The 27,999-nt window shown below is 39.4% G+C and overlaps 2 protein-coding genes across 4 annotated transcripts in view; both read right to left on the bottom strand.

Annotated features, from left to right (window-relative positions):
• cuedc1b (CUE domain containing 1b) overlaps positions 1-14,533 on the bottom strand; it is a 51,201-nt gene extending 36,668 nt beyond the window's left edge. The window contains exon 1 of one of the 2 annotated variants that reach the window (XM_037073659.1): positions 14,335-14,533. The gene's annotated coding sequence lies outside the window, so the exon portion shown is untranslated. The remainder of the gene's footprint in view (positions 1-14,334) is intronic. The other variant, XM_037073650.1, reaches the window with a different exon arrangement.
• A 2,046-nt stretch (positions 14,534-16,579) lies between these two features.
• The window catches only part of akap1b (A kinase (PRKA) anchor protein 1b), a 32,954-nt gene continuing 21,534 nt past the window's right edge, over positions 16,580-27,999 (bottom strand). For both annotated transcript variants that reach the window (XM_037073553.1, XM_037073560.1), the window contains exons 8-11: positions 21,856-21,923; positions 21,532-21,605; positions 21,383-21,448; positions 16,580-20,694 (exon numbers count right to left, since the gene is read on the bottom strand). In XM_037073553.1, coding sequence (XP_036929448.1) covers positions 20,632-20,694; positions 21,383-21,448; positions 21,532-21,605; positions 21,856-21,923 — 271 coding nt within the window. In that variant the 3' untranslated portion in view covers positions 16,580-20,631. The remainder of the gene's footprint in view (positions 20,695-21,382; positions 21,449-21,531; positions 21,606-21,855; positions 21,924-27,999) is intronic.

The raw sequence follows: 27,999 nt of genomic DNA, 5'->3' as shown, positions 1-27,999 counted from the left end.
TGGTATGACAGTATACTTCTCCTTGATAATACAACTACCTAATGTAATGCCCTCACCCCCTAGATTTCATTTTCAGTCTAGTTGGCTTCAAAACCTAGAATTTGTAAAGTATATTGATGGGAAAATAGAGGAGTACTTCTCTCTAAATACAAACCAAACCAGTGCGTCTGTAAAATGGGAGGCATTCAAGGCCTATTTAAGGGGTGAGATCATAATCTATACTACATGCAAATCCAAAAAATATTATTCACAGCTTAACACTTTTGAACAAAAAGTTAAAAAATTAGAGCAAGAAATTCATCACAGTGACACCCCAGAAAAACAACAAGAGCTCCTCTTACTGAAATCTACAATGAGTACAATGAGCTAACCACCAACAAAATAGCTTCCAGTTTATGGTGGTTAAAACAATCATACTATGACCAGGGAGAGAAGCTGGAAAGCTGTTAGCAAGGAGGTTGAAAAGAACACAAACTGATGGAGCTATAAATTCAGTTAAGTGACAAGATGGGAAAATCCTGATCGATCCATCTGAAATAAACACTGCTTTAAAGAGTTTTATGAGGATTTGTATAAATCAGAATATGGCCCACTAAACAGCTCAGGAAAACAAAAGGAGTTTTTGGATAAACTCCATTTTCCAACATTAACTGAAGAAGCTAAAACTGATCTTGATAAACATGTATGTGTTGAAGAATTATCAGAAGCAATGAGAGGCTTGAGCAGTGGACAGGCACCTGGGCCCGATGGCCTGCCCATAGAACTATATAAAACATTTGCAGGAAAATTCTTACCCCATCTCTTAGAGATGTTTAATGAATCATATGAAAAGGGAATTTTGCCCCCATCTTTAAGAGCTGCTGTTATTTCCCTCCTTTTAAAGCCGGGCAGATGTCCCTTAGATAGAACATCGTATCGACCCATATCTTTAATGTCTTGTTATACTTAGATACTATGTAAGGCTTTGGCCAAGCGGATAGAATTACTAATACCGACCCTGATCACCAAAGACCAGAATGGATTCGTACTTGGTAGTCTAGCTTTTCACAATACACGTTGGCTGCTGAATATTCTATATGTCAAACAAAATGCCAGAGACCATGCGATCCTGTCATTAGATGCCAAAAAGACGTTTGACAGGGTCGAGTGGAGCTATCAGAATCAGAATCAGAAATCCTTTAATGTCCCGCAGACGGGGAAATTTGTTTGTCACAGCAGCGACAGAATATTACAAAAACAGAAACATATTACAGAACAGTACAGGGTGAGGTCTATAGGCTATTGGGAGCGGTGCTGGTTGTAAAGTCTGACAGCTGAAGGAGCTGCCCAGTGCTGTGATAGTGTCCTGCAGGGGGTTGGACTCCTGCACCAGCAGCGATGACAGCTTGTCCATCAAAACAACCTATATAACCTACCTATTTGACGTTTTAAAAAGACTTGGTTTGGGAGAAAAATACCCTAAATGGATTCAATTATTGTATACTAATCCAGTAGCAGAAATTGCTACTAACAACTAATCAAATTTCAAAGCCTCTTAATCTTAGTAGGTCTACACGCCAAGGCTGTCCTATGAGCCCTTTGTTATTTTTATTTGCTGTTGAACCCTTAGCCATGGCAATTCGTCAGTCATCTGACATTACGGGCATGACTATTGGTAAGACAGAACACCATCAGTCTCTTTTTGCTGATGATATTGTTTTGTTTTTGACAAAGCTAGGAACTTCACTTAAGGCTCTCAACAATCTGCTGAAGATATTTGGACAATTCTCTGGTTATAAAAACAATGAAAAAAAATGTGCTTTGCTAATATTGAACAGGGAAGAGAGAGAAGGTCCCCAGATCCACACTCAGTTCACTAATACTCCGGAAGGATTTACTTACCTAGGCATTAGAATATCACCTGTCATTGAAGACATAACACCACTCAATTATAACCCACTGGTTAAATCCATAGGAGAATCTCTAGAGAAATGGAATGTGATGCCCATCTCTATGATAGGACATATAAATATTATTAAGATGTCTGTACTGCCCAAGTTTTTGTATCTTTTTCAGGTGATTCCACTTCCCCTGCCTGCCTCTTTTTTCCTCTACCCTAAAGAAGAACTTTACCTGCTTCATTTGGAGCAACAAGCGCCCTAGACTATGTCTGTCTCTCTTTTATCTGCCCTATGAATGTGGTGGGCTTAAACTGCCTAATATGAAGCTATATTACTGGGCAGCCCAACTCCGGGCAGCCGTATATTACTTTCATACAACAGAGGTTCCAGCTTGGGTAAAGATAGAAAATAATGCAATAGAACTTCCATTGTGTCAGTACCCCTATTCATCGCAAGCTAAAATACTTGGAAAACGCACACAAAATCCTTTCCTCAAAAATACTGTGATAGTATGGCACGAAGCCCACACTTTTTTAAATGACATCCCCAAACTGTCTGGTTTCACACCTATATGAGGAAATGAAAACTTCACTCCTGGGAGGCGTGATATGGGATTCATACAATGGATGGAGAGAGGATTAAGTAAAATAAATGATCTTTATGATGAAGGCATTTTGATGTCATTCACACAATTAAAGAATAAATTTAACCTACCTGGGAAACATCACTTTAAATACATGCAACTAAGAAGCTTCATATACTCCCAGATTAAAACTACCTCAGAACCCTCATTATCTACTACTGAACAACTCATGGTAAACAACCTACATGGCAGGGGTCAGATATCAATCTTTTATGGTTTGCTATTACCATGTTCTAAAGAAAACTCTCTCTCTTATCTATCTGCATGGAAAGATGATCTTCAATCAGACATCAGTATAGAGGACTAGGAGGAGGCGTGTCTTCTGGCTCAAACTCAAACTATAAACACAAGATGCAAACTCCTACAGTATAAATGGTTGCTTAGAGCTTATATCACCCCTGTTAAATTGCACCACTTTGATCCTAATATTCCTGACTACTGCACCAAATGTATGGAAGAAGTTGGCACCCTATTACATTGTATGTGGAGCTGTCAAAAACTGCAGATATTCTGGAAAGAGGTTCTCAACATAATTTCGAAACTCACAGAAAAGGTTGTTCCAGTTGAAGAAAAGATATGTTTGTTGCACATATATCCTGAGAATTTCCCAGCGAGTGTAAAAAAATGTTAACTAATTCATTTTTGTCTGTTGCAAGCTAAACATGTGATTGCTTTAAAATGGAAGGAGATCCAGAGACCTACCTTGGGACAATGGATTACAGAGCTGTCATCTAATTTGGCACTTTAAAAGCTGACTTACATGGCAAGATGAAAACTTGAGGACTTTAAAAAGATGTGGTCATCTTTTCTAACCTTCATGAATAACCTGAATGTGCAACCTAGAACTGGACAAGATCTGTTGCTGCCACCTTTATGACCTTAAAATGGCTCAATAGTGGTTCCATGGCTGGAGTAGTAGTACTGTGAAGTAGAAATAGAGATGAAGAGGAGGACCGAATTATAGACCTGTTGTTCTGTGCATATTGGTGGTCACTGGAATATATGCAAGCTGAATATGTAATGCACATTTTGATATTATTATCAAAACTTTATTTACCATAGATCTTATTGTGGGTGGGAGGAGGGTGGGTTAGAAGGGTTTGTGTTTATGTTTTTGTGTGTTATACTGTTGTTGTTGCAAGCTGAATATGTAATGCACATTTTGATATTATTATCAAAACTTTATTTACCATAGATCTTATCGTGGGTGGGAGGAGGGTGGGTTAGAAGGGTTTCTGTTTATGTTTTTGTGTGTTATACTGTTGTTGTTATGTGTATGAACACATGTTCATTAAAATGGAAAATCAATTTAAAAAATGAAGGAAAAAAACGTAGCAATGTAATTTGAAACGTAATTAATGTTTATTGATTAATTTAACATTACGGTACACATTATTAATTAATTTGTTATCACCAGAAAACAGTCTTTGCTATATGGAGATAACGAAATAAATTAATTCGTTATCATGAGAAAATAACCTTTGTTATATCAAGACTAGAAAAATTCATGGCCGTCCTCGGCTTCCATATTTATCAGCACCACCAGTTTTGTACACAACAAAGCACACTGAAAGATATTTCACAGTAAAAAAAAAAAACAAAAAAAAAAACAAAGAAAAAGATGCCTTGAACAATGTCCTTCACATCAAATCTGCGGTGTATCTGTGCATTTATTGTTTGTATACAATTTGTTTTTACTTTTCTGTTTTCCATCTAAAAATAATACAATAAAAGTAGCCTGCCATGACCTAAGCATGTGCAAAATGTGTCTTTGAATTGTCTTTGGCAATGAATGATTGGACAGTGTTTCCCCTATATGCATCCAACAACGGTGCACCTCAGCTGCTGAAATTTGAACAGCTCTGCAGAATTTGTATTTTTTTTTTCAAGAGAGCAGAGGCAAGGAGGTGTGGCGAGGGCTGCATTTATCTTACTGTCAGTCTATAGTACTTTGCACTACAGATGCTTCATATACATACAGGTCAATTAATACACCTGCTTATAAGAATATAAGCGGAAAAGTGAGGACACATTCCTATGAGTTTAGAAACTAACGTTAAATCATTTTGTGCTGTCACAAACTGAGTAAAGCATAGAAATGTAGAGGACTCCAACTTTAGAAACTTGAGTTGATTTCTTTTCTCACTGCTGATGCTTCATATTCAGGTTAATTCACACACACACACACACGCACACGCACACGCACACACACACAAGTAAAGCGTAAAGCATATAAACAAGGAACTCAAATATGTCAGATCGGCAAGTATAATGACAAGCATCAGGTAGATGTCAACACTGAAGCAAGCAATGCTTAACACAGTCAGAAACTTTCCTACAACTGTGAGTGTCGCACAGTAACATTACAGCCAACACAGTCATCCATCCATCCATCATCTGTAACCACTAATCTTTTACATGAGTGAATCCCCAGCTGTAAAAGGGTGAAATTTTATACAGCAAGGCTGAACACAAAACTTTTTCCCCACTGGCCCACTTGGCCAGTAGATCAGATGTTTATTGGCCAAAAAAAGAAAATTATGTTATTCTGGTGATTTATTACACATAATATATACACAACAGTCAAGTTTTGTTTAGATTTTGTTGTTTTCCTTCAGTTACTGTTATGTAATGTTGTTATAATTACACAAATATACAAAATATAAAATCAGGCACATGTAAATCAATGTGGTGTATGAATGTATGTTTCTCCACATTTCTACAGTGTTAATTCTGTTCTCTTCTCACTGTGTATTCCATACTGTTTGACTTGATTCATTATAACAATGGACTGTGTTGACAGGAAGTTATTTTATTTTGAAGTAACCTATTCAGTGTCTTTATCACTAGCTTTGGTGGTGTTTTAAATACAATACATCAGGTGCAAAAGTCAATTGGTTTACCTTGTTCTCTGTAAAACTGCTGCAGATTTACGAGTAAGGTGTTCAGTTTGAACAACACCTGTTTGGTTGTTATTCAAAGCTTCCACTAAACAACACTCATTAGCCTAGAGCAGGGGTCACCAACCTTTTTGAAACTTAGAGCTACTTCATGGGTACTGAGTCATATGAAGGGCTACCAGTTTGATACACTCTTCTGAAATAACAAATCTGCTCAGTTTGCCTTTAGTTATATGTGATTATTAATGATTAATCATACTCATCTATGTGAAGACACTGATCACATTAATGATCTCTCACAATAATTATCAACAATGACTTAACAAGTTGGGAAACAGATAATATCAATATTCAATTTTCATTTTTAGAACAGGCCTGAGGGCTACTCATGTGGTCCTTGGGGGCTACCTGGTGCCCGCGGGCACCGTGTTGGTGACCCCTGGCCTAGAGTAACACCATCATCTCTTCACCAGGTTCACTGTAGCTGTCACTTTATGTGTGTGTGTCTGTCCCATTTCCAAATGATGAAACTCCAGAAACATGTCTCAGCATAGTTTTTTGTCTGTTCATTCACTGAGGCCATGCAGCCAAATTACAGACTAATGGTAAGGACATCCGGATCTTCTTGTATGCACTCACTGGCACAGACAGGCCAGTTACTAGCCAATAAACCTGCCCTGTGGAAGATTTTGCTAGCTCTGGGCCATGGGTTATGTTGGACTCTGTGCACTACGCAGTATAACAACAAGTCAGTGAAATTTGGGGATTATGCTGTCAATTAGGAAGCACTAGTGATTGTGAATCAGTTTCACCTGCTTTGGTGCAAATGAAGGTCACAACAGGTGCAATGGAGAGGCCAAAGTAAGTCAACCCCCAAAAAGGGGATGTTTTTGCATGTGGTGGCCACGAACAGTTGCTCTCTCTGTATCGATATCCTGCCTGACTGATTCCTCTCTAGTTTTGCTTATGTCTTTGTCACTGCTGGTAGCATGAGGCAGTACCTGTAGCCCAACCAGGTTGCACAGATAACCCATTTTCTCCAGGATGGCACAGCCATATGTGCAGTCATAAGAAGGTTGTCTCCCAGCAGCGCCTCGGGAGCATGGAGGAGATACCAGGAGACTGGCTGTTACTCTAAGAGAACAGGACAGGGCTGTAGAAGGGCATCAAACCAGCAGCAGGACCAGTATCTGCTCCTTTGTTGGAGGAGGAACAGCAGGAGCACTGCCAGAGCCACATGAAATGACTTCCAGCAGGTTACTGGTGTGCATGTTTCTGACCAAACTGTCAGAAACTGAGTCCATGAGGGTGGCATGAGGCAGAATTACAACATAATATGAATGTATTATAAAGTATCTATCTATACATTATGCTATATAAGAAATAAGAAAAAGCAAACCCTTAAAGAGTGTGTTTTGACAAGATGAATATGGGTTTTGAAGAAGTTTCTGTCTCTCTGCTTGGAAGAAAGGTGCTAGCTACAGTGTGTTGATGCTATGACCTGCACCTTCTTCCTGTGCACTTCTGTTTGACAGTGTGCCTGCAGTGCATGGCTGCCTTTGTTTGCATAGTTCATAGCTGTTTTTATACTGGGCACTGATGTGCCGGCAATTGTGTGAAATGGGTGGAGGTGTTGATGACCTGCACTGTTGTGCGACCCACAGCCGGGTCAGTCCATCACTTCATCTGCAGACATTAAGATGAACAACTGGACAGCTGCTGAGATCCAGGAGATGCAGCATCTCCTCGGTCTCTGTAGCTGTCTTCGTTGTCCGCTTGTTGTTGTAGCAGAAAGCTACGAGTGGTCACTATTTTTAAATTAAAAGCCCCCAGCTAAGACCCCAGTTCTAAACTCCAATGGGGTGCAATGTAAAGCTCTTATTTTGAAGACAAATTCGTTATCTTTCTGACAGAGAATGCAACATACTTTACCTTCAACCTCCTGGGGTTTTCATAAGCTGTAAGCCATAATCATCAAAATTATAACAAAGGCTTTAAATATCTCGCTTTACATGTAATGAGTCAATATAATAAATTAGTTTCACCTTTTAAGTTGAATTACCCAAATAAATGAACTTTGGCATACTATTCTAATTTTTCGAGTTTCACCTGTGTATTGGTGCAGCGGTGCATTGGTTGCCGCCATGGCCATGCACTCAAAGATAACTTCCCAACATCATTTTATCAATCTGCACATAAGGACCAAGCTAAATTTTGCACACAATCCAGGACTCTCTGTCCTCAGAGGGAGTGTGTGTCTATAGTGAATGGGACATAATTGCATACCAGCAGAGGGGAAAAAAAGAGTCAGAGTGGTCTTTCACTTGACTAGCTACACTGGTACAAGACCAGTGAGCACATACCCTAATGTCAGCTCGCGACTGAACTAGTCAGCAATAGTTACTACATGGTAGTACTAATGCCACACTCACATCTGATTCATAAACTACACTAAGCCTCAGATGTCAATTGTCTGCTCTGCAAGTTTGAGATCAAAATGTCTTGCCACATGACCATTAAAGTCAAAATGTATATTTACCATTTCTGCTGATTTTCATATATATTTTCCCCTGATTTCATTGCTTTCCTCTACCTTGTGCTGCTTACCTAAAACAGCAACATTAATCTGTAATTTAGTTGCAGTGTTTCCCACACATTAATTGATCAACATTGGCTGCCACATATTGATTTTCTATTATTGAAGGTGTGCATCCTGTTCTTACTCAAGACAGCACACCCATCAGTGAATAGCATGATGTTATATACTCCAATTCAGTGGATGGCAGGGTGGTTTTTAGTCGGCCAGTAAAACCAATGAGCAATTCGGTTCGTTACAATTTGGAAAGTCTGGAAGAGTGATTACATTCTATCAAGGATGCCATGATTTCGATTTTAAATCGAAATTGACCGAAATTAAGTCACAATCTCGAACTTCAAATTAAAAAAAATGGGATCATCAATGCTGCCACACCACCATGTCACGTCCGGTCAGCCTGCCAAGCGGAAAAAACACACACACGGTAAGTGCTGAAGTGCTGCGAGTCAAGCTCCTCTAAACTTAGCTACTAGCTACGCCAGTAGCTATTAGCTACAGCCAATAACCCTAACCCTAACCCACAATAGCATGGTGTTACACCATTCCTGTTCGGCTCCCGGACTGTGGTCGGGAAGCACGGGGGAGATGATTTCCTCCAGGGCCGAAGTTTGTGTTTACCTTCGGGGTGAACCACTTTCATGTATTAAGCTGGTCAGGAAATAATACCAGGGAGCTTTGCTGTATCTGGAGGGGCCATCACCTTTATTCACAGCCAGACTGCAGCCTATATTGTACACTTTATTGCTGTCACTACTACTGCTACTCCTTTCACTTCTCCTTCCTCTCCCATTCATTCACTGTATGCACGTACGCACGCTCCCTCACTCTGGCTCACCCACTCACACCTCATGCACACACACCTCAAGCACCACCCTATTCCTGAAAGGGGCTACGTCACTCTTACAACAATGGCAACTGCAGATGCTGGAGACCCATCAACAGAATTTGAACCCCCTCCTCTTTCACTGAAGTTGCAGGTGTGGAAGTATTTTGGATTTCCAGAGAGTTATGTTGACAACGTTTGCTTGTCGACAAAAAAGCCACAGTTTGCAAGTCCTGCAGAAACTAGATGACAGGTTATTTTGTTTAAGTTTCCAATTGACTGAAGATATAAGTCATTGTTACATTATGTTGTTAATAAATGTTTTAAGTTTGACAATGTAGTGTGATACATTGCGAACAAAGGTAAGATATATAGCATAAAAGTCTAGTCTAAAAATGGAATAGCAATCTGTGCTTAAAAAAAAAAAAGAATGTGACCTTAGAATCAAAAATTGAATCAAATTGAGGATTTGGAGAATCGTGACACCCCTACATTCTATCCTCCATCCAAGTTAGCCAGGCACTAAACCGGAAGTTAGCCTCGGTCAGCGGAAGTCTCGAGTGCGCATGCTCTATGGCAGTGGTCCACAACCATCGGGTAGCGGACCAGTACCGGTCTGTGGGTCGTTTGCTACCGGGCTGCATAGAAAGAATAAATACGTTATTTTATCTCCATTATACTGATGATCGTACTCGAAAAGTTGTTTTATTTTGAAAAACAGACTGCTGGAGACTGCAAATGACGGTGGCCTTGAAGTACGTTATCTTTATTAAGTTACAGAGTAGACTGGAGAAAGGAATACACTTCGGGTGTTTATGTACAGAAGTTAGTTAACTGAGATGCCTACTAAAATGTCTTAGAAATCTTACCACAAGGATTAAACTTACACTTTGGTCTAAGTCTATACCTTGTCATTTCGATGTTGATTCTTGAGTGTCTGATTCCATTCAGGATTGATTTCCAATTTTTTGCCCAACATGGGCATTTTTCCACTGATTGGGGACTGCTAATTTTGAATGTGGACCCAAGCCCAATCATTTTTTTTTATGTCAGAGCACGGATAAGCGGAAAGAAAACAAAATGTCAGAGCACAATTTGTGGCAGTTCTCAGATACACGCGAACATCACGTAATGTTCGCAGTCCAACGGGAACATGTAACATCTGCAATATGACCATTTTACGAGGGGGTAACAAAAGAGCTGCATTTAATACTACACATTTGATAAGATAAAATATTACAGAGAAGGTAATTAAATTAATTGCTCTGGATATCCAGCTCATAAGGGTTTTCTTCGTCACCTGGAGTTGCACTACCATCTCTGCATTCGTGGAGATGCTGAAATAGACAAGCAACACGTCCACATCATTTTATGTGACAACATAAGGAATATGTAAAAAGTAGAGGTGGAATGGTTCACAAAATCCACGGTTCGGTTCATATCACGGTTTTGTGGTCACGGTTTTCGGTTCGGTATACGCTGATCGTTAGGAAAATCAATTATGTCTTGTATAGTCAGGTTAAAACTGAAAAGAATGAGGCAGTCTGACATTTGCTACATCATTGTGACAGTCTAAGGTTAAAAGTAGGTAGATTCTGGCACTGCAAGAGAGGTGATATTGCTAGTTCCAACATGCTTTTCATTTATTTGGCAAGGAAAGTTATCTTTAACAAATGCTAAGAACAAATAGTTATTCACTGTCACTAATGTAATGTAATGGGCAGTCACAGTCAGGAAACTTTCAGTAGCCCTGGAGTAGAGCTGGTAAATACAGTTCCTTTTAGGGATTTGAGTCGTTATGAGTCTTTCACTAAACTGAACTGGGTTGTGCGAGTCACTTGAGTCAGTATTGCTAATCACCATGGAAACTCAGTCCTAGCCCACTGTCTCTTAACCAATAACGTAGTAAAAAACACAATGCAATAAAACATTATATCCATGATTGGAAAAATAAAAGAGATACTAAAATAAAATAAAACAAAATAAAACAAAAAATGGAGTACTGAGGTAGGAATGGTGTAAATATATAAAGTCCCCAAATACAGATAATAGCATACTTACAATATACTTTTTAATATTCATATATAATATTTATATATAAATGATTTTATTTAGCAAAAATTGATTGACGTAATTTCATTTTATTATGCTACATTTATACACCAAACCTACAGTAGCCTCTGGCTACCTGCAGAACATTGTGTAACATTATGTTATTTCAGAAGTGGAAGAATGGCTTCTGTTGTACAATGACAGGTATGTGCCTTTCACACTGACTGGAGGAAGTCTAACCCAGAGACTTCACTCGCTTGTCTGCTACTCATTCAGAATGTAGCCGGCTGTTTGCGCTCTCCTGCTCTGACTCAAGTCGCAGGCGTTTCTGGCATCACGGCTCGCGAGCTAGTGCTATGACGAGTCGGCTGTGTTTCCAGCATTGAAACTCGCAAGCTAGCCCATAAACATAATATATAAAATATACGTAGACGCCTCATAGACTGACGCTGCCTATTGGAGCTGACATATCAGCGCAGCCGCCATCTTGGATGCGACACCAATGCGACCCCACAGCATTTATTTCTACTGAGGAAGGTGTATCCACAACTACAATAATCATAACCTCCTGAATTTTTACCGGATTTTCACACAGTTACAAACGCCAGAGATTTAGTTATGATACAGGGCGCTGTCACAAAAATTATTTAAAAAAAATAAATAAATAAAAAAATCGTAATCCCCCATGATGTGGTAACAACACAGCGCCGGTTATTGCAACCATAAACTGCACAAAATACGGTCATAGTTGCTCGCTCTCCATTGATTCCAATTGACTCTGGTGCTAGCCTACAGTGAGGAGACCCAACCAAGATGGTGGCGACGAGGGATTACGTTCCAGCACGCTATGAGGCGTCTACGTATATTATGTCTATGAGCTAGCCCGCAAGCCGCGATGCCGGAAACACAGCCGACTCGTAGGTCTTCTTCTTGTTTATTGGCGGTTGGCATCCAGCTCAGTACGCCCCCTGCTGCTCTGGAGTGTACACACTTCGCCTCCTCAGTAAATGAGAAAAAGAAGTTGCGCGTGCCTTTGAACCGAGCGGTACACACGCGCCCCGAACTGTGACAAGCGTACCGAACGGGACAGATTTTTTTGATGAACCGTTCCACCCCTAGTAAAAAGCAGTGGATGATATGGAGGTACCAAGCGTGGGCTGCGTGTCACACACACTTCAGCTGGCTGCATATGAGGGTCTACTGTCACAGTACAGCGTCACAGACTCAGCTGCTAACACTAGGAAGGTGGAGACAAATGTTGTTGTTTTAACAAAATAAAAAAAAACTATCAAGAACAGCTTGGATGCAAGTACTTTTTTTTCTTAACGCTGCTGTATTATCCAAGAAAATATTAGTTTAAGGCTAAGTATCAGATCGGGACTCAGTATCGGCATTTACTAAATATTGAAAGACTCAGATTGGGGTAAAAAAAAAAAAAAAAAAACCTGATCGGGGCATCCCTACTTAAAACGTGTCATATCATATTCACATGTACCAAATGTCATGCCTTGAGGCAGAGGGGCCAGTGATGTAGAGTGTAGAGTGAAACCACTGGATATATTCAAATGAGGGGGACACAGCATTTCAACATCTGTAAATTAGTCACTGCTCTTAAGGAGTACATGGGACAATTTCCAGCTCCAGCAGTGTTTGTGATGAAAAAAAAACCTGACATCTTTGCAGGGAAGTTGGGCCATCTGCAACTGTGTTTGTGGTGTATGTTTTGTTTTGAGTTAACTTACAGGAGTTTCTTTCTAGAGGTCAGCCACCACCAGACTCCCAGAGACAGCATCTACAGATACTACTGAGCACCAATGTGTGTAGAGGGGTATATTGATAGGCAGTGGACCAAACCACTATGACGCATCTGAAGGGGAGAACCAATCTTTAAAAACTTGATAGTTTCAAGCCATTTTACAAGTTTTAATTACACATTTTATATTTTTCAAAATTATATGTTTACAATGATGCTAATCAGGGGGACAAGTCCCTGTTCCAACCAGGAAGTGGTTTTATTTAGAGCTAAATATATCTGCACCTACTGCACTTACTACCTCAGTTCACACCCTAAAGCCTTCCCTAAAAAGTGATTTCTGTAGCTCTAAACTTCAGACAGTACCCAGCAAAAACAGGCCAGTGGTAATGGAAGCTGCCCTGGCAGGTATGTGGCATCTGCCCTAAACAACTGTAGGTGGCAATGGCAGGTCTTTGGCTGCTACAACCAGTAAGTGGCAGATGCTAGAAATAGTGTAAGCATCTGTGGCAGGTCAGTGGCAGCAGAGCCTGCCACAGGAAGGAACCATCTGCTGCTGCCACAATTTGAGCTTGCTGTCAAAATTATGGACTCCCATTGAATGATTTAAGATTCGAAATGCAAATGTAATTACTATTACATTAATAATTGTAAGGAAATATGTTTTTTCAGAAGTAATCTTGCAAATGGTGGGCCCTGGTCAGCATGAGCTGATGCTATTTGGGGGGCATTAGCATGGAAAAGTTGGGAGCCTATGATCTAGTTCACATAGGAAGCAGCTGTAGCTAACTGCCTAACATCCAGTTCAGTAGCTTGTTTGTATGTTTATTTCAAATAAGTTAAACTGTGCAAAAAGGAGACATTTTAAGATATAAAGTTTTTAAAGGAAATTATTCGATTTTACTTAAATGCTTTGTGCCTCGTGTTTAACTTGCATATATTCCAAAATAAAAAGTAGGCTAGACCGTGAGTGGCTGTAGAGGCTAACCTGTTTTATCCCGTAATGTTACCCGTATTTGCCGATAACCAAGGTGTAATATATTCTTCTTTATTTAGTCTGGCATAACGTTAACGTTTCCATACATTGACGTTACTCCAAGTGTCTCTCTTTTCATGTGCTCGTTTTCTTTCTCTGATAAATTGCTGCTAACTAGCTAACGGTACTTTACAGCTACTAGCCAACTCGGAATAGACAAATGTTTATCCAAGTATCTTGATTATTTGCCCAAACATTTTTTTAAACAATACTACAACGGTGACACTGTGCTACTATCGCTTATGTCAGCAGCGACCTTGTGTTAGTTAGACAAGCTTTAGCGACGGTATGTTAGCTTTTACAGCTAACTAATCCAACCAGCTATCTAAGGTCTTCCGGACAGGGGGTTGTCATCTACAAGGCCTCGGCCAGTGACTCGCACTCGCAGCATCCAGCATAAATAATCTTGGTCTAAATATGTCATCGAATTCAAGACGTGAATGTTACGAATTCTAGTCATTTACAGGGTAAGAAATGCATACTACTGAAGACATGACCGCCTTTTCCATCGCGATGTTGGTGTTTACGAATCAGACTGGTAAGCCAGACCTAATATTTACACCAGACCCTGTCCATAAAGCTGTGCATTGTCAAACACGTCCTTCGGGCTGCGAAAAACAACGGAGCAACGCTAGCTGCAACGTTACTCACTGTCAGAGGCGCAGAGGGTCCAGCTGAACGGATCATCCACACAGCCTGCCAAAGTGTCGAGAGGAAGCACAGCTGAGCAGCGGGACGGCGGATTTTAGCATTGTAATGGAAACCAGATGGAAACTGTCCTTTCACACACCAGCAGATATGCCATAAAACTCAGCTGGCAACCGGATGTGTCAGATAGCCGGAACATATTCAACTCTTCGAAATAAAATACGTATTTTTGTGTACACAGTGGGTAATGTTATATATGTTACAGATTATACGATACAATGTGTAAATCATATATTAAAATAATCAACACCCAAGTCGTAGATACGTAACGTTATACATTGCTGTGATACAAACACCCCATCATATAAGTGAAAGGGTTTTTTGTATTGAGAGTAGTCCAGTGATAATAAGCGTTTATATATAAGGGGAGCAGCCACCCACTGATGCAAAGTTGCATGATATTATTAAGTTTTGGTTTAATCAGCCATACAGAAGTGACTGCTTAAATAAACGGAGCACTTAACTTTTCAATAATGTTGTTTGACAAGGACAGCTTTGGACTTTTTAAGTGGATTTTCTTTTTTGGACTTTTTTTTTTTTTTTGATGGATCCAGGCCAAGAACAAAACATCTGCTCCTATGTACAGATCACTATGAAATGTGAATAAATATATAAATCTTATTCTGGTATGTTCAAAAACTCGTCGGGTCTAACTAACCATTTCCCACCCCACTGAATATTATTGTGAATTCTAGTGTAAGTCCTAAAATACAGTATATACGACATACCAAATATGAATATTGGAAATACTGGTATAACATGACGCGCGCATTAAATGTAGAATATTGTCATTTGATGTAATAGTATAGCTGAAAAAAAAGGCACCCTGCGAATAAATATTTCAGTGTGAGCATCATATAGCTACTGGAAAAGGACAGAATATCAGACAAATTATCTACTGTCAGAAACAGTAAATGAAATTGCTGAGATAAAGTTTACACTGTACTAAGTAGGAAATACACATATGATTGTGATCAGTGCCTCGATATTCTTTTTAAACAGGCGTTACAAGTTTATTTTGAAAGCCAAATTACTTTACTTCCTGTCCTATTTCATGCAGCTTCACCCTTGGGTTCTTGAAGTAGCACAGCAGATGAATGAACAGTAGATATGCAATAACAGAGGTTACCAATAAATGGGCAATTGGAAAAAGTGACATGGATTTCAGCGACAAGCTGTTCCTGTTGGGAGCTTAGATTTTCCCACAATGTATGTTCAGGCAACCACTCTGTGATAAACTCGAAGCTTCTGATATTCAGTTGTAACTGAGACTGTGTCAGATGGATGGAAGGTAATTTAAGGTAATTAAAATGTGAGAAAATTTGTGGAAGTATTCAGTATCAGTTATGGTCATATTAAGACCAAGATATTCATTTTGTATGATGATTCTGTCAATGTGGACAGTGTGGCTGTTGATTACAGATTTTTACTTGCCACCTGTTCATAGCAGGATTTGAGTAATGCAAAACCAGCCAGATTCTACCGAACTCGGATCAGCTAAACAGCTGATCCGAGTTCGAAATCTCAGTGTGTGTTTACACACTGAGATTTTAAATTAAGATATTTAAAATATGTGTGATTTCATACCGATTACTTAGGACCTCCCAATTCATGGCATGTATTTTTCCTGAAAGAAATCATGTAAATACTTACATTAGATTCATTGAAGGTTATGCATTTTTAAAGTTTGGCCCCCTGATTTATATTTCATTTTTCTTGTGAGTCTTATAAATTAAAAAAGTTTCAAGGAAATTAAAATAGTGTTTCTATGGAAAATCTATTATCAAAATATGTTTAAAAATCTGTGACAGTCATTAATTTAGGCAGGATCATGTAACTTGTTGACGTGATAGAGCTATAATAATACTACACAGAATAACATTTTGGTTGAAAGACAGGGAAAACAAGTGGAGATTCTATATTTTTAAAAATGAAAGATTATTAATTTGGGTCCTCTGCAGTGGCATTAGATTTGAGCCCATGGCCCCTTCACTGCATGCCATCCCTTCTCTCCCTTCCCCATTTCTTTATAAACACTGTAGACTTTTCCATTTAAGTGAAGGCTAAAAGCCGAGCATCTTTTTAAAATGGTTAATAGTTATTCATTTAAAACGGTAACCTATCTATATCCATCTACCTTCAATAAAGTCTACATGAATGAAGACTTGGAAAAAGAAAGTACCATAAACACTTTCAATAACTTTTATTTTTCCTCCTAATAGATCTGTACAATCAACAAATCACACTTCAGATGAGCCTAACAAAAACTGACCTGTACATGTTATAAGCTTTTGGGCACAAGAGCGTAACACCCATTTAAATAATCAAATGATGATTTAAAACACTTAAAAATCAGTCCCATAGCTTGAGAACGTTGAGTGACTGGAAGAGGGGAGGCAGGATGAACCAGAACAAACCAAACAGAAACAAAAGAAATAATAACAATAATCATGTTCCCTTTATATCTCTCTCCAGTGTAATAGAAAAGTACAGTCAAATATCTTATTTACAGTGAAATGAACAAAACTCTAATTTGATCAAACAGGTGTTGCAAGGATCTCTGGGTTGTTGTCTTTAAGAGGGGATATACTTGCATGGCATATTTAATCTGGATTTTAAAAACGATGTTGATTTACAACAGAGGAAGGATGCGCACAAGCCAACAACAGACAATATGGCTACTGCTCCAATTCCAGCACCAACATGTGGACACCTTCAAGAACTCATACATGTTATGTAATACAAAATGCCTAATTTCTTAAATATCAGTTTTTTTTTTCAAAGCACAATCATGCCCCCCCCCCCTTTATTAATCACTAATCAAACACCAAATTAACCATTCCTGAGATACATTATTAAAGTTCTGTATTATTAAGGAGCAAGTGTTATTCACCTATTGACAACCAGTATGCAGTTAACTTTCTTTTGTCAAAATGGAACACTTAGAGGCCAGCCCTTTCCCATCATGTCCTTCAGTTTGTCAAAATAAAGCTGCCTTATTGCTAGAGTAACAGTGATTTCATTTCCACTGAAGAGACTCAATAAAAAAAGAGAAAAGACCTCAGAAATGCATCAAGTTAATGTTATTTAGTACAGTCATAATGGAAAGCAATCCCTTACACAGTTCATTCAGCCCTTTCAGGCCGGATCTTACACTGCCATATATGAATTGCAAACACATAGGTTTAATAGGTCTGACTTCATGACACTGGATAAACATGATTCAATGTCTGAAAAAAATAAACCTATACTACAGTGTCAAGACACATTCAGAAAAAAATGCTATTGTAACATGTTGAGGGACTGTGACTCTCCCTGCTCAGCAGGATCCTTTTCTTCAGATGTGGTTTAACTAATCCAGAGGGGTGTTTCATAAAATCAACAGTGTCAAAAAACAGATTTACTTCATTAAATCAGGCTGACTTTCAATTTGAATTTTGATTTGAAAAATAGCCCTCCATGTTAGCATCACCTTTGTCTGGTTCACTGTCAGGCTGAGCTTTCCCTTAAGGTCCTACATCTGCGCTGTCTTTACATATCTGTTAACTTCACTAAGAACTGATATCACCTGTGCTTTATTTCCATGTTCATAAACCATGGGTTATGGGAGTTTGATTGTGTCCAAGTAATAACTTCTGCTCTTCTGACACTTGTTCATGAAACAGCCTTAAGGATGACCTGATGCCAAGCAGACAGCTAAAATGATCTTGTCAACTGTCAACCAGCAGTTTATTTGCTAGACTTGGACTGGATGTTCTTGAGTGACATTACGCTTTTATTTTGGAATTAAGGCAAAACATTAATGCAGTAACTCATAATTACACCATAACATTTTGATCATTCTCAATAAGGACGCTCTTCCCATCTTGGCGCTGTACCATGAAGTGAAATTTAAGGGTAGGCTGCCTTCCTTTTGGCCCAACTTAAGTTTTCCCACATCACAAACTGGCTCATTTTAAACCAGGGGAGAATACCATGACAACAACTAATGTGTTTATAGATCAGTGGAATTATTTTGTTGTTCCAGGTTGTCCAGGTTTCCACTCTGGGTTCAAGCCAGAGCTTCTACCAAGTAAGTTATAATTTTTCACAATAAATAGCCCATACACTGAATGATCATTCTATCGGCATTTTGATTGCACAAAGATCTTTAAATTCCTGACAGCATTTGCTTTTACACCGAAACGAGGCAACTTTGTGATGAAAACTGACAAAATTTGACCAAAAAAAAAAGTCTTAAAAAAGGTCAGGTTTTTTCTTTTCCTCTTTGCTTTAGCAGCAATACACAACAGAACTGTTTATGTATATCACAGATCTAGGATTTTTGTTAAAACAAGGAGAAAATATTCTATGTCAGGCAAAATAAGTAACACATCACAATGTCTACTATTTATGTACTTAGCCTTACTCGTATTTTGTTTCATATTCTGCTCAAGTTGCACATATATTACATACGTTTTTCCCTCAAAGAATATACTTTTTTGTACCCCCCCCCCCCCCCCAGCCCAGTGAAGCCACTGATTCCAAAGAGAGCCTGACTATGTAAAACTTTCTTCTTCTATGATTCTTCTTCCATTTCTCAGGTTTGTACCAGAGTTGTTACTAGGCCTTTGAAGAAGTCCAGGCTTGTGTCAAATCATTAACAACCAAAGTTAACTCACATGTGAAGAAAAAGGCCACATGAAGGCTGATAGGAGACAGACCACAGACACTTCCAACACTCAGTTTACCAAAAATGTCCACACAGTGAAGAGCATAGAACTCATAGAACAGAGATGTTCCTGGCAGTTTACAATGCACACCAATGACACAAACTGATGTTAACTGGATTTTAGACAGTTAATACGCACTAAAAAGCAGCACTGCAAACTTAATCTTGTGTAGTGTTCTTTTCCCCATGTAAGTCTGAGTTTTTAGTGGTTCCCTCATTGCATTAAGAGTTCAACTTTCCACTATAATAGTGAGACTCTGCTCACACATTTCGGTTACAGAGACAGTAACTGTAAATCTGTTAACCTGGAACTCTAGCAGCTTTGTTTCCTTTCAGATGTAAATTTTACCAAGTGTTTTAATAGATTTAGACAAACTGACTGTTATGCAAATTTCATATGAAGTTCCCAAAGTCCAGAATTTGTATAATGAATTCTAAATGTTAAAAGGAGAATCTTTTGTGCAATTTAAAAAAAAAAAATAATACTCGTTCAGGTCTTCAGGGACTCTAAACTTTGGGATTGGAAGTGCCATGAAAAAAAAAATCAGCATCAATCTTTACATTTATGTCAGTCTTTCAAAACAGAATGCATGTATGCATTTGGCGATTTCAAACTGTGTCGTCAGCCATGTTGCCTTGCTATCAAAGAAAGTGAAAGAAAGTCTTGCCCAACCAAGTTTCAATTTGAAAAGCTTTTCAACTGGATATATTCTGGTAGGCTGGAAGTCCTGGCACTTCTGTAACACAGTGCTATTTGGTGGAAAAGGTTGCACTAAGGCAACCCCATCCCTCTTCTTTCCTATTCAGGAGTTGCAACAGCAGCAGCTCTTGATGTCTGTTGAGGCCACAGGGCTGGGGCAGACCAACTGGGTGCTCTGTGCTCCATAAGGGGCCATCCTCTGACCTCTCCCTCTTGGTGTGCCAACATCCAGCTCTCTCTATAGGAATTGTCTCCCACATTATATCCAGTCAAGCACCCCCTAAAATCAACTTGAAATGTATAGTCCTAGAGACAACTATAGCCAGTTGGTGTCAATGAAACTCAAAACTATGTGTCTCCAGGTGTCTACAAAGACTGATGGAGGTGCGTCCTTTCATACAGCATGATGATCCACAGTCAGTGAGAAAAGGCCCAGAGCAAAAGTTATGGTAGGATGAGGGAGGGAAAATATTGGTTGAACCTTTATTCAATTACAATATAGATTTTTTTTTTTTTTTTTTTAATGTTTTTACAGGTATCTCTTCCTTTCCATCTTTAAGTTCATTGTGGGTACAAGAACCACAGAAGATAGTTGTGTTATTTTTGAAGCAGTGCTGTGTTCTGGTAGATTATGCCTGCAAACAATTTTTAATTTATTTTCAAAGGAATCAGGGAGCGCAACAAAAAAAAAAAAAAAAAAAAGAAGAAGAAAGGAAAAACAATCTTTTTTGATCCGATGGTGTGTCTGTGTGGGCTAGGACCCCAGGAGGACCGGTTTCCTTGCTGATCACAACAAAATGGGGGGATGAGGTCAGAGCATGAAAGGAGTTCAAAATCCATCCACCCAAACACCCAGGCCCCTCTCCGCCACAGTGCGGTTCACTGATATTATCTGGAAGAGAAAGATTCAGATGATTTAACAAAAAATTTGATTTTTTTGTGTGTTTTAATGCTTATATTGATGTACTCAACAGCTCACATGGCAAATTCAGGCCTTTCCAACTACAGAATCTTTTTTTTTTTAAATATTCTTTTGGCCTTTTCTGGCTTTATTGACAGTACAGCTGAAGAGTGTGACAGGAAACGGGGTAAGAGAGGGGGAGTGACACGCAGCAAAGGGGCCCGGCTCAGGAGTCGAACCCGGGTCTGCTGCAGAGCCTCGGCACATGGGTCCCGCGCTACCAGCTGAGCTAAGCGGCGCTCCCAACTACAGAATCTTAATCACCCATCTACTGCTGTGAGTTTCAGCTACACTTTTTGCTTAATTGTGTTCTGTTTTTGTTTTTTTACCAATGTAAGTAAAATTCTACATTTCCCGCAAATGAATCACGTCTACTTATTTTCTTACCTATTGTTAGAATTTGTGAAATATACCCCATGTGTTGAAACAGCAGGTAGAATTATCATGTGCAACTGTCCTCCTTGCTTGGATCTGTACAGCTATTCCACATGGCTACTGAAATCCTCACCCTTCAAACTACCAACATATAAAACCCTAAGGCTGCAAGTATGTGCCACATACAGTAAGGATTGTTAAACTATGAAGGTAATTTGCAAACAAGGTGTATCCATCACTGTACCTCATCTCCAACCATGTTCCACAAGTGGACAAGTGGGAGGCCTGTGTTGTTATCATAGTTTGAGACCTTTACAGAGAGAAAGACAAATGCTCAGTTAGTTTGAGTGGACTTAGACACTCTGGAATGAACAGTTAGGAAGATGGATTTACCTGTGCAAGCAACGCCACTCCTCTGGTCATTTCCTCTAATGCTGATGTGGCCTCCGGTGAAAAACGATCCTCTCCTGATGAAGGATATTAGACATCATGTAAGAAAAATCAAATATGGACACGAATTCCATACAATATCTGCACAATTTTAAAGGAAAAATAAAACTAGCCCATTTAAAATTAAGTGCCACTGAAGAACTAGAATTACATTTGTATGCATTCTGAAAGTGGACAACAAACTGGACAACTAATACGGCCATTGTCAAAATGGTGCTGGATGCTTAGCTCCAGGTTTTAAAATTATGTGTCAACACAATGTTGTACCTGGAAGTGGGGCGATGTTATCAAGCAATACTTCAGCACCTTGAAACGGTAGTGTTACAAAATCAGACCTGGAAAATAAAAATGAGCAATCTGTTAAAGAAAATATGTGGAAATATATATCATACAGTATACACTTATACACACACATGGTAGTTATACAACTATACATATTTCACATATGATAATCCATAATTATAAATTGAAAGTCTTACTTTTTATGCCAACCCTTTTTTCAGCATGTTCTTGAACCACTGGAACAGTAGTTCCTGTTATGACCCCTACAGGGTCTGACTTTAGCAGCTTTGCCATAGCATACCACAACCACAAGCCACATCTCTCTCTGAACAATGCCTTTTCAACAGCTTTGTGTTTTAAAAGTAAGATAAGGTCATGGTGAAGCTTAGAATCAGAATTGTAACATTTCACCCTATGGTGGTGGGAGAGAAAAGGTTAGGGTGTCACTGAAAAAAGAAACCGATTCATCCTCAGAGAACACTTAAGGTATGTTATGGATACATGGGGTAAGATAACAGATCACATTTGTTTAGATGTAGAATTTAAACCCTTTGCCCATGTTTGTAAATGTGTAATGTATACATTTACATGAACTCCAAATTGAAACTTACTAATCAGTTTATACATCTTATATGTATGCATTCAAGTGCTTCAGTAAACTGTCAGTATGTCACTGCTCTTTATTCAATTTCTGGAAATAAACTTAATTGCACTAAAAGTCTGACAAGGTGCAATGCTGATGCTCCTTGTCATTCACTGCCTCTTGAAAAGACAGTACAGTACAGAATTCACAGAGAAGTAGGAGCTTGAGAAAGTGACGGACATTAATCTGGCTGATCTTCCTTTTGTAATTTATGCATGTTTCATGCTGCACAATTACTGTGAGGCTTCCAAGGACATGGTAGACGACAACAATGTTGCTGCGGCAATTCAACACGACAGGGAAAACCAGCCGGACACAGAAGCAGCCACCAGAGGAGACTGCATGACATCAGAAGAGAAGAGGGTCAGGTGAATCCTCACTCAATTCCTGTATCCATTAAAGGGACAATCTTCTCTCCATTGTGTGTGTGTGCGTGGGGTTGTGAATATAACAGTATAACATTGTATGACATCTCAATGTTTAACGTTCTCATTATCATAGTCAAAATATTGTAAACTATGTCCATCACAGACTCAAAAACTGTGTGCTCCTTACATGCCAGTACTTAGGCAGTATGTTTTGGCTATATTTCAAGGTGTTAAGCATTTATTTTACAACACGTTAAAGCAAATGTGTTTACAGTTTTCTGTTCTTTACATTGTACACATTTATAAGTCACTTGGATGTACTGACATTGCCAAGTGTAAATGTTAGTTGTTTGGTAGAATGCCATTATCCACATAAAGAATCAGAAATTCTAAATGGTCTTGTGTGAACGCTTTCTATAATAGGTTGATCTGGTTTGACCCATACTGAATAATCACAGACACACATCTTCATTTTTCAGACATTTTACTTCTGAAGAGATCTGACATTTGACAGAAAAAAAATCAAATTGTCTGTTTTCAGACAAGCATAGTAGTACAAATAAGTGGCATCTGTAGTGAAAATTGTAAAATAAAGTAAAGGCATATTTCAAGTAAACTTAGACTTCAAGAGGAATTCACAAATTGACAAAAGTAATGCATATAAGCTGCCCCTTCAAAAGTCACTTTTGAAGTTAAAAAAAAAACAAACAACAACAACAAAAAAAAACACTTTTCAAGTAAAGAAATACTTCAAGAGCCCTTAACTCGAGGCTACCTATATAGAACCCATTTTTAAACTCTTGGTACAAAAATATTGGATATGCTGAGGGTAACATTTCAAACTAAAAAAAACAAGTCCCCAAAATACAATAGCGATTGGCAAAATCTTTTTTTTTTTTTTTTACAAATCACAACTGCACATCAATTCAAACTTTTTATACCAATATCTCTAATATTCTTTAAGGGCTTGGGTGTATGAATACTGACCCTGCATGCACTAAACAGGTTTGTATGTCAAATCAGTTATGTTGCCGAGTGGCACTGCATTGGGTGCTCTGTTGTCAGTCGACAAGTTGGATGGGAATGAGCTCTGAATTGGCACTGAATTTAGGAAATAGTGTGAGTGTTGTGGTGGCCAGGGTTCTAAATCAACCACCGCCAACCCGCCAAATGCGGGTTAAAAATCCTTTTGCTGGATGTTAATAAAAACTTACTAGCCAGTTTGGTCAGTGATGCATGAGGCAATCATGTCAGTCAGATCCGCACTACCGTTCTCGCTCCCTGGGCAGTACTGACTACATTTCCCATGAACACTGTCGTGATGCTACGTGATGAGACACCCATTGGCTGCACGCAGGCAGTGCAACTCATCAGCATGAGAAACAGAAAACACAAAGAAGAAGAAAAAGAATGAATGAACAGAACAGAAACTATCAAAAGAAGGGAGGGAGCTAGCTAAAATAAATTAAAAAGTAGCCTAAACTTAAACTAAATGCGGCGGTGGTTGGTTGGACAGATGTCTGGGGGCGAGAAGAGGAAGGAGGCAGGGGATGAGATTGAGAATTTCAACAACATTGTGTGCGAAATGAAAAAAAAGACAGTTCAATGTCAAATGGGTGATGGGTCGTGAATGGCTTGTGTTTGATCACGAAAATGTCTCCATGTTTTGAAGGGACTGCTGCATGTACGCAAAAGAAAAAAAACAAAACAAACAATTTCGTAGTGGGAACTACCGTATTTTCACGACCATAAGGGGCACCTAAACGTCTCAAATTTTCTCCAAAATGTGCGGGGCGCCCTATAGTGCAGTGCGCCTAATGTGTTGTTTTTTTGTAAGGCGGATTACATGAGAACGTTGAAGGGTGAAGTGTGAGCGTTATTGTTGTTGTTGTAAGGCGGAGGTAACAGAGGACTAGATGAGAACGTTGTGCCGGTATGTGCGTCATTGTTTTGGCAACCCCGATAATGGCAAAGAGACACGCTTACGAAGCACAGTTTAAACTGAAAGCTGTCAGTTACGCGGTGGAACATGGGAATCGAGCAGCCGCGAGGGAATACAATATCAATGAATCCATGGTTCGCAAGTGGAGGAAGATGGAAAACGAGCTGCGACAGGTCAAGAAGACGCAGCTGAGTTTCCGCGGACACAAGGCGAGATGGCCCGAGTCGGAAGACCGACTCAAGCAATGGATTGCCGGTCAAAGGACAGCTGGAAGAAGCGTCTCTACAGTCACCATACGACTAAGGGCAGTAACGCTAGCGGAAGAAATGATAATTGAACATTTTCAAGGAGGTCTGTCTTGGTGCTTTCGCTTCATGAAACGGTGCCATCTTTCCATCCGGGCCAGGATTTCAATAAAGCACAACCAAACTCAGTTTTGCTCCCGCTGCCTTTTTAAATACACACACTAGCATGCATGTTTTACCGGTGTGTTTTACCATGCCCGCGCCCTATGGTCCAGTGCGCCTTATGTATTTGTTAAATACAGAAAAAGCACCCGTAACTGAAACCGCGCCCTATAACCCGGTGCGCCCTATGGTCGTGAAAATATGGTAATCATTTTAAAGTCGAGGCTGTAAAGGACCATGAGAGTGCCCGGAGTCATCAGGAGAGCCTAAGGATTAAATCTACCAAAACAAGTCGTATTGAAGAGAGCCTTGCTGGGAGAAGCCTTTCTTTATTAAAAAAATGTGAGCTGGAGAAGATGCAGCTACTTTTTCGAAATGTCCACGCCATCGGAAAAAAGGGCAGGCCTTTCACCGACTTTGCATGGATGTGAGTAAGTGAATTAACGTTAACATTACTATTTACATGTTTCAGAATCAGTGCATTTAATACAATACAGAGTGACATACATGCTTCCACAGAGAGTGCTGAAGAAATTTAATGCAGTAGAGCTCTGAAATTATCAAAATTAAAAATAAATGATTTTTTTGTTGTATGTATATGTACTGTATGTGTATGTATTGTACTCGGATTGTGTTAATAAAATCCAAAATGTTAAAATAATTCATTAAGCGGCACTCATCTCTCTTATCAAATCTCTCTTATCTTCACTGGAAAAAATTTGGCTGGTGGAAATTCTGATTGGCTGGTAATCAAAAAAATTAAAGGTCCCATATCATAAAAAACACATTTTCTCTGGTCTCTACATATATAAGCTGGTCCTCCCTGAGCCTGCCAACTCCCAGAATGAGGAAAACAAGTGATTCCTTCATGGTCTCTGCAGCCCACCCACTGGTAACAGAACAACAGAAGAGACAGTGGTTGTGTTTCATTTTTAACAACAACGTGCCGGCTACGGTTCGTGTTAGCTTGTGTGTGTGTGTTAATCGCCTCACATCGGACTACATCAGTAACGAGGGTCAGTACAAAGCTGGCTTTGCCTCGACACTGACCCTCGTAAAAGGATCAGTCCCGACCATACCGGATCCAGCAACTGCACCCGAGCCACTGAAAAGTGTCGCCGCGGTTTAATAGTATTTATAGTTGCCTACGAGTATGGTGAAGTCAGCTGAGAATCAGCTAACTAGTTAGCTCCACTTCGGTCCACTACGCAATGGAGTCTGAAGCGAGTTTAATGTTAATGATATTACAATGGAGCTTGGTTGTCTCTGTAAAAAGTCTGGAAACGTGCAGACTGGAGACAGAGATGATGCTAACAGTGTCCAAGAGTTTGGAGACTGTGTTGGAGACAAACACAGCTTTCGCTAGCTGTTAGCCATTAGCTTCATGGTAGTAACTGTAACAACAGATACGAACAAACTAACATAACAGACACACTAACCATTCTGAAACGTCCTGCTGCAGCCGCAGAGTCTGTACTTCTTGAGGAGCCTCTCCTTCTGGGTCCCATTCTGGGTCAAACTGGTTCGGTTGAACAAATAATTCTCCGCGAGCCATAGCAATACACATATATACACATCCACCGTAAACATTAGCACAATGCTACTGCCAATGCAAGGGGAATCCTCTCCTTGAGAGTGATTTAGCAGGCAGGGCTCTCCAAGTAGGCATTGACAGATGGAGCTCATTGGCATTTAAAGGTGCAGGCACAGAAACAGACGGCTTTGAATAGAGCAACTTTTAGACAGCTGAAATTCAGGACCATGATGAGTTTGGGGCAATGCATATCGAATACAGAGCTGTTGGACCTCTGACAGCTGTGTGAAATTGATGAAAAACTGTATAATATGGGACCTTTAATTTAGAACCCTGGTGGTGTTGTGTGTGAATACACAGATCCACAACGACCTCTTCCCTCAAATGGGATATTGTAATGTGGAGGTGGCGGTGTCTGCACAACTTGCCGCAGGAAAGCAAACCCATCTGCAATCGATGATGTTAGCCTATCCAGGGTATTTATTATTTTAGAGAAATTCTCGGATGCCTTATTTTTTGAGTTCTCAATAATTTCCACGAGTTTCTTCTTGCCATTTCTGTCATCCTCAATGGCATTCAGCCACTGGGCCTCTGCAGGCAGCATCCTCTTTATCCGTTCATGCTGGTGTCCCTTCAGTTTAGCCTTTACAGAGCAGACCAAAGAAAATGTATCAAAACATGCTCATTTCCAGAAGTAGACCTATCCAAAAATAATCACATTTGATATTACCATCTTGAATGACGGCCTATATTTCCCTCAGCATAATCAGTCTATGAACAATTACTTAAAACTAAATGTCACGATTCACAACAGACTATATGAATACAGAAATTAAAAACACACTTTCATTGGAAGGCTAATCTCCCCAAAATGTACATCTGAGACACAGGAAATCTTTTTTACCAATGGATGTTAAAGATGTTAATGATGCTAATGTTGTTGTACTGTTATAGCACATGAGGACAAGTGATGCAACTTCATCTTTTTTTAATTTTTGCCTTTGCTACTACTTTTTTTATGTGTATGTTTACACACTATGGACGGAACTATTGTGACAGGCATTTCCTTCAGGATGAATTACTCTGATGAATTATTTCTTATCTTATATTTCACATATATACATTCTGCACAGCCCCATTCCTCCCTTCCCCAGCCTGGATTAAATTCACTTCAAACCTTGTTGCACTACCATCACTATCATAGAGCACCTTACCGAACATAATTGAATCACAGG

Source organism: Acanthopagrus latus, chromosome 2 (genome assembly GCF_904848185.1).
Source record: "Acanthopagrus latus isolate v.2019 chromosome 2, fAcaLat1.1, whole genome shotgun sequence".
NCBI classification, from domain to species: Eukaryota; Metazoa; Chordata; class Actinopteri; order Spariformes; family Sparidae; genus Acanthopagrus; species Acanthopagrus latus.
Note: the sequence above shows the minus strand (reverse complement) of the source record. Positions and strands in the feature narration are given on the sequence as shown.